At 39.3% G+C, this 12,515-nt stretch overlaps 1 protein-coding gene across 1 annotated transcript in view; it reads left to right on the top strand.

Moving 5' to 3' along the window:
• TRPC1 (transient receptor potential cation channel subfamily C member 1) overlaps positions 1 to 12,515 on the top strand; it is an 18,191-nt gene continuing 5,676 nt past the window's right edge. Inside the window, exons 1-9 of the mRNA XM_038145753.1 lie at positions 1 to 362; positions 1,593 to 1,747; positions 2,980 to 3,081; positions 3,910 to 4,112; positions 4,891 to 5,022; positions 6,297 to 6,492; positions 7,466 to 7,802; positions 9,314 to 9,453; positions 11,480 to 11,623. Coding sequence (XP_038001681.1) covers positions 227 to 362; positions 1,593 to 1,747; positions 2,980 to 3,081; positions 3,910 to 4,112; positions 4,891 to 5,022; positions 6,297 to 6,492; positions 7,466 to 7,802; positions 9,314 to 9,453; positions 11,480 to 11,623 — 1,545 coding nt within the window. The 5' untranslated portion in view covers positions 1 to 226. The remainder of the gene's footprint in view (positions 363 to 1,592; positions 1,748 to 2,979; positions 3,082 to 3,909; positions 4,113 to 4,890; positions 5,023 to 6,296; positions 6,493 to 7,465; positions 7,803 to 9,313; positions 9,454 to 11,479; positions 11,624 to 12,515) is intronic.

Raw genomic sequence — 12,515 nt, forward strand, 5'->3', positions numbered from 1 at the left:
TGCCCCGGCGGCGGGGCCGGAGCCTGCGCACTGCGGCGGGGAGCGGCCGCCCGGCCCGGCCCGGCCCTGCCCTGCCCTGCCTTGCCCGCCACGCCCGGCCCTGCCCTGCCCTGCCCGCCCTCCAGGGGTGAGCCGGCCGGGGCCGCTGCCCCGCTCGCCAGCGGTGCCGAGGGGCGGGGGCGCCGCGACACCGCCCCGCCCGGGTCCGCATGGGCCTGGCGGAGCCATGGCCGCCCTGTACCAGAGCGCGGACCCGTCCGCCTCGGCCTCGCCCAACAAGCTGCTGGCGCTGAAGGATGTGCGGCAGGTGAAGGAGGAGACTACCCTGGACGAGAAGCTTTTCCTGCTGGCCTGCGACAAAGGTACCCGGCCCGGCCCGGCCCGGCCCCCCTCGAGGTCTCGGCCGCTCGCTGCGAGGGCCGGAGCCGTGGCCGGGTGCCAGCCCTGCGCTGCCCGCGCCTCGCCCGGGGTGCGGTCCCACCGTGCGGCTGCCGTGGGGCACCGCGGGGCCGGGCCCGCCGCCTCCCGCTGGCCCCTGGGCGGGAAGGGGGGCGCGGGGCCGGCTCCTCCCGCGTTGGTGAGGGCGTTCGGTTTGTGTCGGAGGAATCTGGGAGGTGTTCGCTGTTAAAAGACTCTCTGAGTAGACATCTGCGGTAAAACGGGCTTATCTAGACATCCCCAGGATAAGCGAGACCAGTATCCTGCGATTTGCACCACTGGTGGCAGATGGGAAGAGATTTGTCTTTCTAAAATACGCCGCTTGCTTTAAGCCTATATTTAGTTACTTTTGAGTCGAAACGTGGCCTTAAATCAAACTGATGTTAAAAGCTCTGAAACGTTGGACTCCGGGCTGTGCTTTTAACGATGCGCTGCTGGGCTCTGCGTGCTCGGGGCATTAGCCCGGCTGCCGGAGCCGCGGTGTTTGCGCGCAGCGCTGCTGCCCGCCGAGCTTAGGTGCGCTCCCAGCCACAGGGCTGTTCTGCGGTGGCGTTTGCCAGCGAGCTTAGCAGTTTTGCCCTGGGACTCTCGGTGGTGCGATGCCTTGCATCTGCACATCCGTGCAGTCTGTCCTCAACATCAGAGGAAGCCAAGGCTTTCTCTCTTTAACTCTAAAGAGCGGTTCAGGGAGCTAAAAGGCTGCATAACAAAAAAAGTAACAAAACCCAGTTGTCTGTATAAGGGCTGGTTCAGTACTCTTGGTATGTATTTTACTGTATTCTACATATTCTCTTAAGTATTCTACACTGAGATCTGTCTTGGTCGTGGTCTTCTGTGTTGCAAAGTAATTTGTTACCCTAGAGACAGTTTTGGAAAGCACCCGTGCTTTTGTGTTTGTTTTTAGGACTGAAACTAAAGGGCTGGATTGAAGTACATGTCCAGTGCTTTCCTGAAGAGAGGTCTCCTGAAATATCTTTAGTTTTCTCCCTGATGAGAGAATGCTTATTTACCTTGACTTCTTACTTGTCTGATACACTCAGTTACTGTTGTCAGCTATGGAATAGCGTCTTGTTTAATGATAGCTGGTACTTAAAATGATCACAGGCTTTTATTGCTTTATAATATGAAGTGATATCCCTGCCTTACTTCTGCAGGTGACTATTACATGGTTAAGAAACTCTTAGAGGAAAACAGCTCAGGTGAAATGAACATAAATTGTGTGGATGTGCTTGGACGAAATGCTGTTACTATAACGATTGAAAATGAAAACTTGGACATACTACAGCTGCTTTTGGATTATGGCTGCCAGGTATCCAACACACGTTATTAAAAATGTTTAGTGTAGTCATATGGGTTTTTTTGTTAATCTGTCAGAATTTGGACATAAATGCAGTCTGCCTTTTAGGCAATAAATTTCCAGTAAATTGGAAAAAGTAATTGTGAAAGTGGTTTCTTGTCACAAGTTGACTTTTCTAGTGGCATTTTTTTGACATGGCAAATGTATAAGTAACATTTTCTATGATGTTAGGAAGTTTGAGTTTTATTTTAAATGTTACTCCCGCTGCTGATACAATGCATATATTATCCTCAAGAAAAAAAAGTACATGGTTTGAGTGCCTTATATTAAAAAAGTGTAAAATGTAAAAATCCTTTTGGCTGTAGAGTATATTAACTTTTTAAATGGCAACAGAGAAAAATTCACATTATATTAGTTGATTTTAAGTTAAGGCAAACATGCATTTCTGTGGTGCTTACTTGTTAAACTTGATCTGTGCTTGATGGCAGGACAGTTTCCTACCAACAAGACTTCCTTAAATGTATGCAGCATCTCTGCTTCTGGTGGGAGAGGTGAAGCTATGATGGATTAAATATGTAAGACAGGGAAAAGTAACATCTTTTGTTACATTGTTTGATATTGGGCATGAATAAAACAGCAAGCTTTTCCCTACCTGAATTAGTGGCAGTAAAAAAAGCTGTATCTTTTTCTTTTATTTTTTTAAGTAAAATTCCAAATTTTTGGAAATTAATCAAGAAGAATAATATCATCTGTAGGGAAAATGAAAAACTGCTTATCTCAGTGTAATAGAAGGTGCAGAAGTGGTTGGTTACCAGCCATGAAGGAAAAAGCTTATTTTCCTAGCTGTACCCCAGAATTACAAATGCAAGGCTGAAGTATCCCATATGCCTGAGCTGTGTTATACTAACACTTGCTTTTAATCTGTCTAATAGACCTGGTAAACTGGGTCTTTAAACTTAATTTTTTAAGTTTTCTGCATCATCTTTGCTGGAAAGTAATTTATTCAATTGATTCATCTTCTGTTGGTGCAGTGATGCAAATTGTCACTAATGCTGTGTGAACTCCTGCAATGGCAACCTGAATTTGGATCCTGATCATATGCCTGGTGATAATACAGACCATCATTTTAGTACTTTAAAATTAAATTTTAAAAATATTTTTTAAATGCAGATTTGCTTGAGTTTGCCTCTTTGTGCTGTTGAAGTTACTGCTGTTTTCACATATCATTTGTTTTCTTTATGTAGTCCTCGGATGCACTTTTGGTGGCTATTGACTCAGAAGTGGTGGGAGCTGTTGACATTCTACTTAATCACCGACCTAAACGATCCTCCAGGCCAACCATTGTGGTTAAGTGTTGTTACTCCTTGGTTTTTGGTTGGGGCTGTGAAGCCTATTGCTTTTTTGGGTATCTGTAGTGTTTAAAACAATGTTCTTAAATTCTGCATCTGTAAGGTGATAGAATCTGGACACCAGGCATTATTTTTGTAACTTCTTTTGTCTTGAAAGATGACATACATGATTTTGCTTTATCACCTAAGGAATCCAGTGGCTTTATCCCTGCCAAACACATGCCTAGTTCAGAAGAGAAAAAACCTAGTGGTTATAAATCTTTCCTAGTAGTCTGTTTGCAAGGTAGTTAGCAGCCTTGACTTATAAAGTGTTTCTTTATGTATTGAAGCTTCATAGATTTTCAGAGCAAATCTATAAACATCAGACCTTCACCTTGAAATTAAGCAATTGAAGCTTGCCTTGTCAGTGCTTTAGTACCAAAAAACTTCTGAAAACACAGAGTGGAGGTGGGGGCAGGGAAGGAATAAGGTGTCGTGTAACAGAGTATGGCACGTTCAGGATATCTTTTCTGCACTTCAACAGTAAATACAATAATTTTTGCACAAACTAGAGCAAAATAACAGTTTCTAATATCCCGTATGTATTGGAAAAATAGGCAGTATTTCTATGTAAATTAACCAGAATTTAATTTGGGGTCTGTTACTCTTTTTTAGTATTTGTCTGATAGGTGTTTGAATGTTGTTACATATTTTTCTTTCTGTTCATGTTATGAAACACTAGAAAGTATTTTGAAGGAGAAATTCTTGACTGAACAGTCAAAACCCCCCTTACATGCAGTAGAACTGTAGGTAATAAATTTAGATACTTCCTACATTTTATTCCAGAAATTAATGGAACGCATTCAGAACCCAGAGTACTCAACAACCATGGATGTGGCACCAGTAATTTTAGCTGCTCATCGTAACAACTATGAAATTCTCACCATGCTGTTGAAGCAAGACATATCATTACCCAAACCTCATGCTGTGGGCTGTGAGTGCACACTGTGCACTGCCAAGAACAAAAAAGATAGTCTGCGACATTCCAGGTAACACTTAAAAGTCATGAGCCATAATGAAAAGATTCTTAATTTACTGTCTGGGTCACATTCAGTAGGTTTCCTTTTTCTTTTTAAGGTGAAGTTTATGAGTGGGTTTTTTTAATATATTGCAGCTCTTGTTGTGAGAGGTGGTAGTTCTTGGGCGTGGGTTCGTGGTAGTTCATGGGCATGCCTGTAAAGGCTGGTGGGAGGCAGTGGCTTTTTTCCATTTTGGTTTTATACTTTTAGTCACTGTGCATAGTCACTGTGTGCCTTTCCTTCCTAGCATGTGTGTCTCAAACATTCTAGCTACCTTTGTCTTGGGGACATAGGGACTATGCAAATAAAACTTTTCTCAAAAGTTGAGTTTTTGGTATTGAGCTACCACAGGCTCCATTCTGGTATCCATCCTATTCCCTATATCATTAACTTCAGTATGAGAAAAGATGTCAGGGTATCCAAAGCAGACAAACAGTAGAAATATTTGAGGTAGCAGCTCTTAATTTAATCTAGGACTTCTGCTGATGTCCTGATAACAGTGGAAGTGTGAGGAAAAGAAGAGGGAACCAGTTTGGCTGATTTTGGATACTTAGGGGTTCTAAACATGTCATGTTCTAAACATGTATCTTTCAGGACACGCTGCAGTTAATGCTTGTAGTGTCTGATTTTAAACAACCAGATAGTTTTGTCTTTCAGCTGGCCATTTTAAGCAAACCTTTGGAACAGTTTCTGTTTTGAAGCTGCTAATGAAATAAAACTTGTTCTGTTTGCTGTGCTTTTGTCACAGGTTTCGCCTTGACATTTATCGGTGTTTGGCCAGTCCTGCCTTAATAATGTTGACAGAGGAGGATCCAATCCTAAGAGCTTTTGAACTTAGTGCAGACTTGAAAGAATTAAGCCTTGTTGAGGTTGAGTTCAGGTAGGAATTGAAAGCACAAATCAGTTTTAATATTTTTTATGTAATTATAGGTGTAGAAATATGTTTGCATTAGAAAAAGTTTATTCTTCATTTTGTCTAAGTGGAGTGTTTAAACTGATAATTAGACATAATAAGTTACAGAATATAATTTATGCCTCCTTAGTAGTAATTTTGACAGTTTAATTACTTTAAATCCTTTTAGGTATAGACATTTTAATGTATGTAGTTGCACCAACAGTTCAAATTTCAGCTCTACACTGCAAAAATAAACAGAAATTATGCTAAATTATGATTTACTTGGAAATTATACACCTATTAATCATATCAATATCTCATTAGTACTCTGCACTTTTTTTCTGTATGAGGGTAGAAATATGCAATACCTTGTTTACACTGACCTGACTCCTGCTGGGAGTTTTTTTGGGTGTTGTTTCTTAATTTTGCTCATTATAAGACTTTGAAGAGCGCATATGTGTATATATTTACAACATGCATATGTGTGTGGAAGACTTTCATGCTGAAAATGCTCTATATGATGAACAAATGCTCAGTGTAATTTCATATTTAAGCAATGCTGATTTTTACCATTTTGTAACATACCAGCACAAAAGCTTTCCAAGAATGTGACAGCAGGTGTTTATATAAGGTAAAATTCTACTTTCCTAAATACATGAATTTTCTAAAAATGTGAATTTTCTGCATTTTAGCTGCCTATCTTTCTTAATAAGAGTTCAATTGTTGCATTTTTGTGATACAACGTGGCATTAAAATGGACTGTGTGCAAGGTGAGACAAGGAAATCATGTGGTTTCTTTTCATGTGTTTAATACATTAATACATCATACTTAGTGAATAGACTTTAGTTTTCAGATGACAGAAATAAAGCAAAACCCTGAACAATTTTCTGTCCAGTTGGAAAGTCCAAGTGATTATTTACCAGTGCCATATTTTGTGACAACTACACTTTCTTATGTCCTGGAAATGACTCTAAGCTTTAACTCTGTACGGAGCTCATGGCAGAAGAATTTGTGTATTGTAAGTGTGTGTGCCAGATTTTCTCTAGTGATCTTGCAAGCTAAACAGAAATGGAATTGTCATGGTGAACCTACTCAGAGTTGTCTTGGGAATGCTTGGACCGTGACATGGGACTTCTGGGGTGGTTTCTTTTAATTTGTCTCAACATAACATACAATCCCAGCCCAAAATGGCTAGTTTGTGATTGAATGGAAAATACAGGACCAGTGTAACAGTGCATACTGCATCTGTGTGTTTCAGAAATGATTATGAGGAGCTCGCTCAACAGTGCAAAACCTTTGCTAAAGATTTACTCGCACAAGCACGGAATTCCCGGGAGCTGGAAGTGATTCTGAATCACACCTCCAGTGATGAACACGTAGACAAGCGAGGATTGTTGGAGGAGAGGATGAACTTAAGCCGCTTAAAGCTTGCAATCAAGTATAATCAAAAAGAGGTTTGTCTTTGCAGTAACTCGATAGACTTTCCATGTCGTATTTTGCTAGTAATTAATTACTTTGTTGTTCTGCCTCTAGACGCAGAAGTGGAAATAAATATGCAGGAATTATAGAAGAGATGGTAATACACAGGTATCAGTATGTGAAACGGGGATGTGCAAGATACTGAGGCATTCTCTCATTCTCCAGTGTTTACTGTGGAGATGAATGCAGTATTTTCTGTATTGAAGTATAGGCCACTGCTTTTTTGTGAACAGCTCTGGTAGTGGCAATTATTTATTCAGTTCCTCATTAAATCCTTGCCTAAAGAGGCATGGATCCTTAGGTGCCAAACGTGATTTATCATCTCCTCACTGGTCATTAACTGTTCAGCTTTGTCTCAGGCCTTGCCTGTGCTGTTCAGTAATTAGGTTGGACCTGTGCTGGTATAACTGAATAGCCCCTCTGTTCCAGAATAGCAGCACTTCTTATGCCATCAATATGCAACTTCCTCCATGCCGTAGGTTACTGTAATTTTACAGTAGGTTACTGTAATTAACTGTCCCTTCATAAATGATAACTCTAGTTTTCTGTGCTGGAACGCAAATGGATATTTGTGGGATTCTAGTACAAGGACCAAGGACAGAGTGGAACTTTCCTTCTCATGCAAAATCCATTTTTAGTTAGTTTTTGCAAAAGGAATGATATAATTCTGTCTGTTCTACATGTCTAGGCTTAAACTGTTTGTGAAACTGTTGAAATACATAGCATGTGAAAGTCCTAAGTTGTAGTTCTGGAATGCCCTGCAACCAGCGTTACACATTCCTCTGGGTTTGAGCATAGCTTGCTTTTACTACAGGGCTTGGAAAATAACAACTTTTTTGTGTGGTATACATATAGTTACAAAATTAATTTTAATGATGCAACTTAGTAATGTGTGTGAAGAAACCTGAGAGTGATTCCTTGTTTGTTTCTCCCCCTCCTTCCCCCCAGTTTGTTGCCCAGTCCAACTGCCAGCAGTTTCTCAACACGGTGTGGTTTGGGCAGATGGCCGGCTATCGGCGCAAGCACACCTGCAAGAAGATCCTGACTGTTCTGATGGTTGGCATTTTCTGGCCTGTTCTGTCCCTCTGTTACTTGTTAGCTCCTAAATCTCGAGTAGGTCGAATAATTCACACTCCTTTTATGAAGTTCATTATTCATGGAGCTTCATATTTTACATTTCTGTTATTACTTAATTTGTACTCGCTTGTCTACAATGAGAATAAGAAGAATACAATGGGACCAGCCCTTGAGAGAATAGACTATCTTCTGATAATATGGCTTATTGGTAGGTATGATTTGAGTGGATTGGATGACAGTTGCTAAATATATATAAAGAATGCCAGTTTAGTGGTACATCAGCAATAAGTAATAATGCAGTCTTCCATGACCAGTTCTATAATGTTTGGTTGGAAAAGTAGTAAATAACAAAATTTTGACTTGCTGCACAGTTGGTAGGTATGTGGTGTAAAGATAGAAGTATATGTTATCTGTGTTTATGTATGCATGCTCCATGTTGCTAAGAGATTGGAGGTGTGCATTTACCTCGTGCTTGTTTCAAAACACAAAAACAAGTATTATTTTCCCATGTTATGGTTTTCTATTTCTGTATGTCATTGTCACCAATTATCATAACTGTACCAGAAATGCTGCATGTCACTTCTGGTTGATGCAGCAGAGGGAGCACAGGTATAATTTTTGTTGAGTTCTCAAGAACTTCTGGTTGAAAGTTCATAATTTTTACCTTGTTTTTGGTTGCGATTTTTTTTACATTAAACTAGACCTTTCTTAATGTAAGGTAATTAGATATGTATCATTTGTTTAATTTGATTTACAGAAAGCAGTGATATGGTAAAAAAACCACAGTTTTTATTTAAGTAATTCTGAGGGTGATTTACTTGATATCTTAGGGTGAGAGGTTTTTTGTGTAATGATGATTCCTTTCACAATTGAGCTGTATTAAAACTGTTGAGCAATTCTTGCAGATTTTGGAAATATGTAGTATCCCCCACACAAACACAGGCAGGTTTTAAAAGAAACTTGAAAACTTCAAATTTTGAGTAGAAGTCAGATTCCTCCATTGCTTTGAAATTAAATGTTATAATTTTATAAATTCTTTTGTTCCATCAAGTCTGCTGAGAAAGTGTGTCATTAGGTGGTCTTGGTAATTTTAATTAAAGGCTATAGAAATATATTTTTTCTGCAGGTAATATTGTAATGTGGATTTCAAGTAGGATGTAACAATTTTAGCTAAGCAACATAATCATTGAAAAGGGGTTATTTTTCACATAATTGAATCTCAAGTTTTTAAATAGTAATTGCATTGATAGCTTAAATGTTTATTTTGTCATGATGTTATACTGATTCCTTGAAAATATTCTAAGTTGATTAAGAACATATTTGGGAAATACTCTGCAAAATGAACTGGAATGAAAAGAATCAAGTAACAAGGATTCACTAACATTATTGTATTCCACAATCCCATTAAAATACTCCCTAAAAATCATTGTCAAAATGGCCCAGCGGAATTTGTAACACTTTGGGTTAGTAACAAATTGTAACACTTTTTGTTAGTAACAAGAGAGTCCAAGGATGGATTTTCAAAATCATGAATACAAATGTCTTCCATGCGAAAATAAAACAACTCCAGTTCTTGTGTGTGTAAATACCATCTTCTTCTCCATTTCCTTTTACTGATTCTGTAACAAATTCCGTGTAAAATACATAATGATCATGTGTAAAGTAATACCTGTTCAGTGCAATGGCTTCACTTCCCTGGGTTTTATTTTTTTCCTGCAGGAATGGTGTGGTCAGATGTTAAGAGGCTCTGGTATGATGGTTTAGAGGATTTTTTAGAAGAATCCCGCAATCAGCTTAGTTTTGTCATGAATTCCCTGTATTTGGCAACTTTTGCCCTCAAAGTCGTTGCCCATAACAAGGTGAGCACCAACCTTCATAGACCAAAGCTCCCCTGGGGCTGACTGAGCAAGTATGGTTTTAGTACATTGCTGCTGAAGATGTGTTACTCGTGGTGTGCTGAAGTAGGGCGTTGTGGTTCAGTGTACAGCATTAGTAACAGCCTGTGATGTGTGATGTATGATGAAGCAGTGTAGGCTTTGGGCTTAAATGCTCTGTGTGGTATGGGCCATGGAGGTGTCGAGACTTGGGTCTTGTTGTACCTTGGTCTTCAAAGCGCCATTGATCAGGCAGATGGGAGCTAGAAAACACATCAGGACATGTCCAAGTACTTGGAAACCCCAAACAGAGCTACTGTCTGCCTTAGAAGTGCTGGCTGGTCTTCCAAATGGCTTGGTTTTTGTTTAGGGAAATGCATCTCATCAGATTGGGCATTTGAGCTTGCCTGACTCTATTCAGTACTATGCAGAAAGCTAATAGTATTCTCTGTGTTTGGATTGTCTAGTGCATTTTTGTTACAGAAACTTTTATTTAGCTTTTGATTACATATACTCAAGTGTCACAAGTGGTGGATTTTTAATTGTTTTTTTTGGTTGAGGTTTTCTTTGGTATGAAGGATAAAAGCCCTGAGACCATAGAGAAAGCCTTGTCTTGTCTCTATGAAAAGCCATCTGGATTTGATTGAAAATACGAGTTTTGAAAATGATCATTGCCATTCTGTTGCATGTGTTGTTAACCACACAGCACATGGCAAACTGCCAGACCAATTGAATGTGAATATTACAGCAAAATCCAAGCCAGTGCAGTAGCACCATTATTGTGTCTTGAAAACTGCAAGTTGACAGCTGTCTGGTGGTTGGGAGGGAAATAAACTGGTTCATTTCTTCCCAACTTGGTGTTTGGCTCATTTTCCTATCCTAGCATTGATTCAGAGGCTGGTAATCCTTTGGAAAAGAAGGCTCAATTTCTTGGAAAAAAAAATAGAAGGAGAATGCCACGTTGGGCTGCTTTCCCAGCCATTTGCTTTGCAACCAGCATGTCTCTAGAAGTAGTTCCTTTGCTGAGATAAGACCCATTGTTGCCAATTTAAATTGTAACCTTTTTGAACATGCAGGACTCCTGTCCTGTACAATAGGCATATAATGGGAGGTTTGCCCCTATTATATGGCCAAATTTATTTTCATAGTTTATGAATCATATGGAAAACCAAGTAAAAATGTTCAGTTTGCATCCTAGGTCCATTATAGGCCCCAAAGCTGTAAGAAAAAAAAGAAGTGTCTCTGTAGCAGAAGGATTTGTACACGTGCAGTCGCAGTGTGTAGCAAAATACTTACCCCTATTTCTTGCCATCTTTGTGCAGCAGACTTTTGGGTGTTATTACAAAGCAGCTCGGAGTTCCTTGGTTTTTGAATGTTCATTTTGAGACAGCAGAAGCTAGTAATATAAATGCTGAATGTTCCCAGCCAAACCAAAAGTTAGGGATCTGTGGATATTCCCTGAATAAGTTGAATAGTAGTACTTAGTGGATAATTCATCAAGCAGCAGTTTACTTGTAACTCCCATTCTCTGTAGCCATTCATAAAATCTGTTGAAGAAACCCCAAGTCATAAGTCTATCTCAAACTGTTTAAGATCAGCTGTCACGACATTGCAATTGCATGTGTACCTTGGTTTTCCTTGTAGCATCTCAATATTGTTTTTTACTGAGGCTTATTATACAAGGCAATGTACACGTTTATATAATAAAATTCCCAAGTCCCTGTTTCAATAGACCGTGCAAAACAGAATAAAAGTGAAAGCAGAACAGAGGAATAAATGGTTTGAACAAGTGAAAGGCAGAGTTAGGTGTTCAAATTCTCTGATTTTTGGCTCCCTCTGGAATGGCTTTTGAAACGCCTTTGTCTGAAAGAGGTATGACACCTATGAGTGACATATGTTAATTTATTTTATGCTCTTGCCTGTTTTGGAAGTAGAAGTAGGGAGAGGTGTATGGGTACATTTCTGTATTTAAAATGTTAGTAATCTCAACTTGTCCTTTTTTATGTTGCAGTTTCATGATTATGCTGAAAGGAAGGACTGGGATGCATTCCATCCCACCCTAGTGGCAGAAGGTCTTTTTGCCTTTGCCAATGTTCTTAGTTACCTGCGCCTCTTCTTCATGTACACAACCAGCTCCATTCTGGGACCACTCCAGGTGAATATCATTACTGTTTGAAAAAATATTAAACATTATTTGCTATCAGGAGTCTTATTTAAAAGAGGAAAAAACATTAAGAAAGTGAAAAGTAGAAAGAAGTGATACTGCATTGAAGTTTGGTTTTTTTTAATTAATCTCTTGTGTAAAACACACTGATTCAGATGGGAAAAGGTAAGAAAAAGAGTGAAAGACTTTGTGTAGTTCAGTTAGGGTATTTTTTCATGATAGCTGTACATATAGTGTCTTTTTTGTTTTCATCTGTTCTAAGTGTAACATACCAGCTAAGTTCTCACAGTTTGAAAAGGATAAGGATTAGGTTCTTCCTGCAAAGTTTTATGCAAATAATTGCCTTAGCTTCTTACTTCTAAAGAGATAGATGAATAAGTGTGTAGCCAGGAAGAGTAACCAAAAGCCTTTCTGTTTATGTCTGTGATCTCATTAAAGTTGCACCTTGAGTTGTGTAAATTGCTTTTGTTTGAAAAATATAAATCCGTCTAGAGTATTGAAATACTCACCTATTTATTGGCAGTGATAAGAAGGGAGAACAGGTTTCTTCTTACTTGGTATTTGTTGGAGCCTTCCAGTAATGATGACAGTTAAACCTCCCACATTTTTAATTATCTAATTTTCTGTTACACATTTTAAATGGAAATGAACTTGCACACTTTGAAAAAAATACTGAAGTCTTGATGTTGCATTAAGCATTAGGGTTGTACAAATTGATTAAACACTGAAGTCTCTTCACATTTTAAAGAGATTCACTGTTTAATGTGCATGTTTATTTATGTACTAGATCTTTCACAAGTTTTTTATTAGGAGGCTGTGTTGTGAAATTTTCCAAGTAAATAAAAACAGTCAACAGTCACCCCATTCAGAGGCACACAGGAGC

Source organism: Motacilla alba, chromosome 9, assembly GCF_015832195.1.
Source record: "Motacilla alba alba isolate MOTALB_02 chromosome 9, Motacilla_alba_V1.0_pri, whole genome shotgun sequence".
Lineage (NCBI taxonomy): Eukaryota > Metazoa > Chordata > Aves > Passeriformes > Motacillidae > Motacilla > Motacilla alba.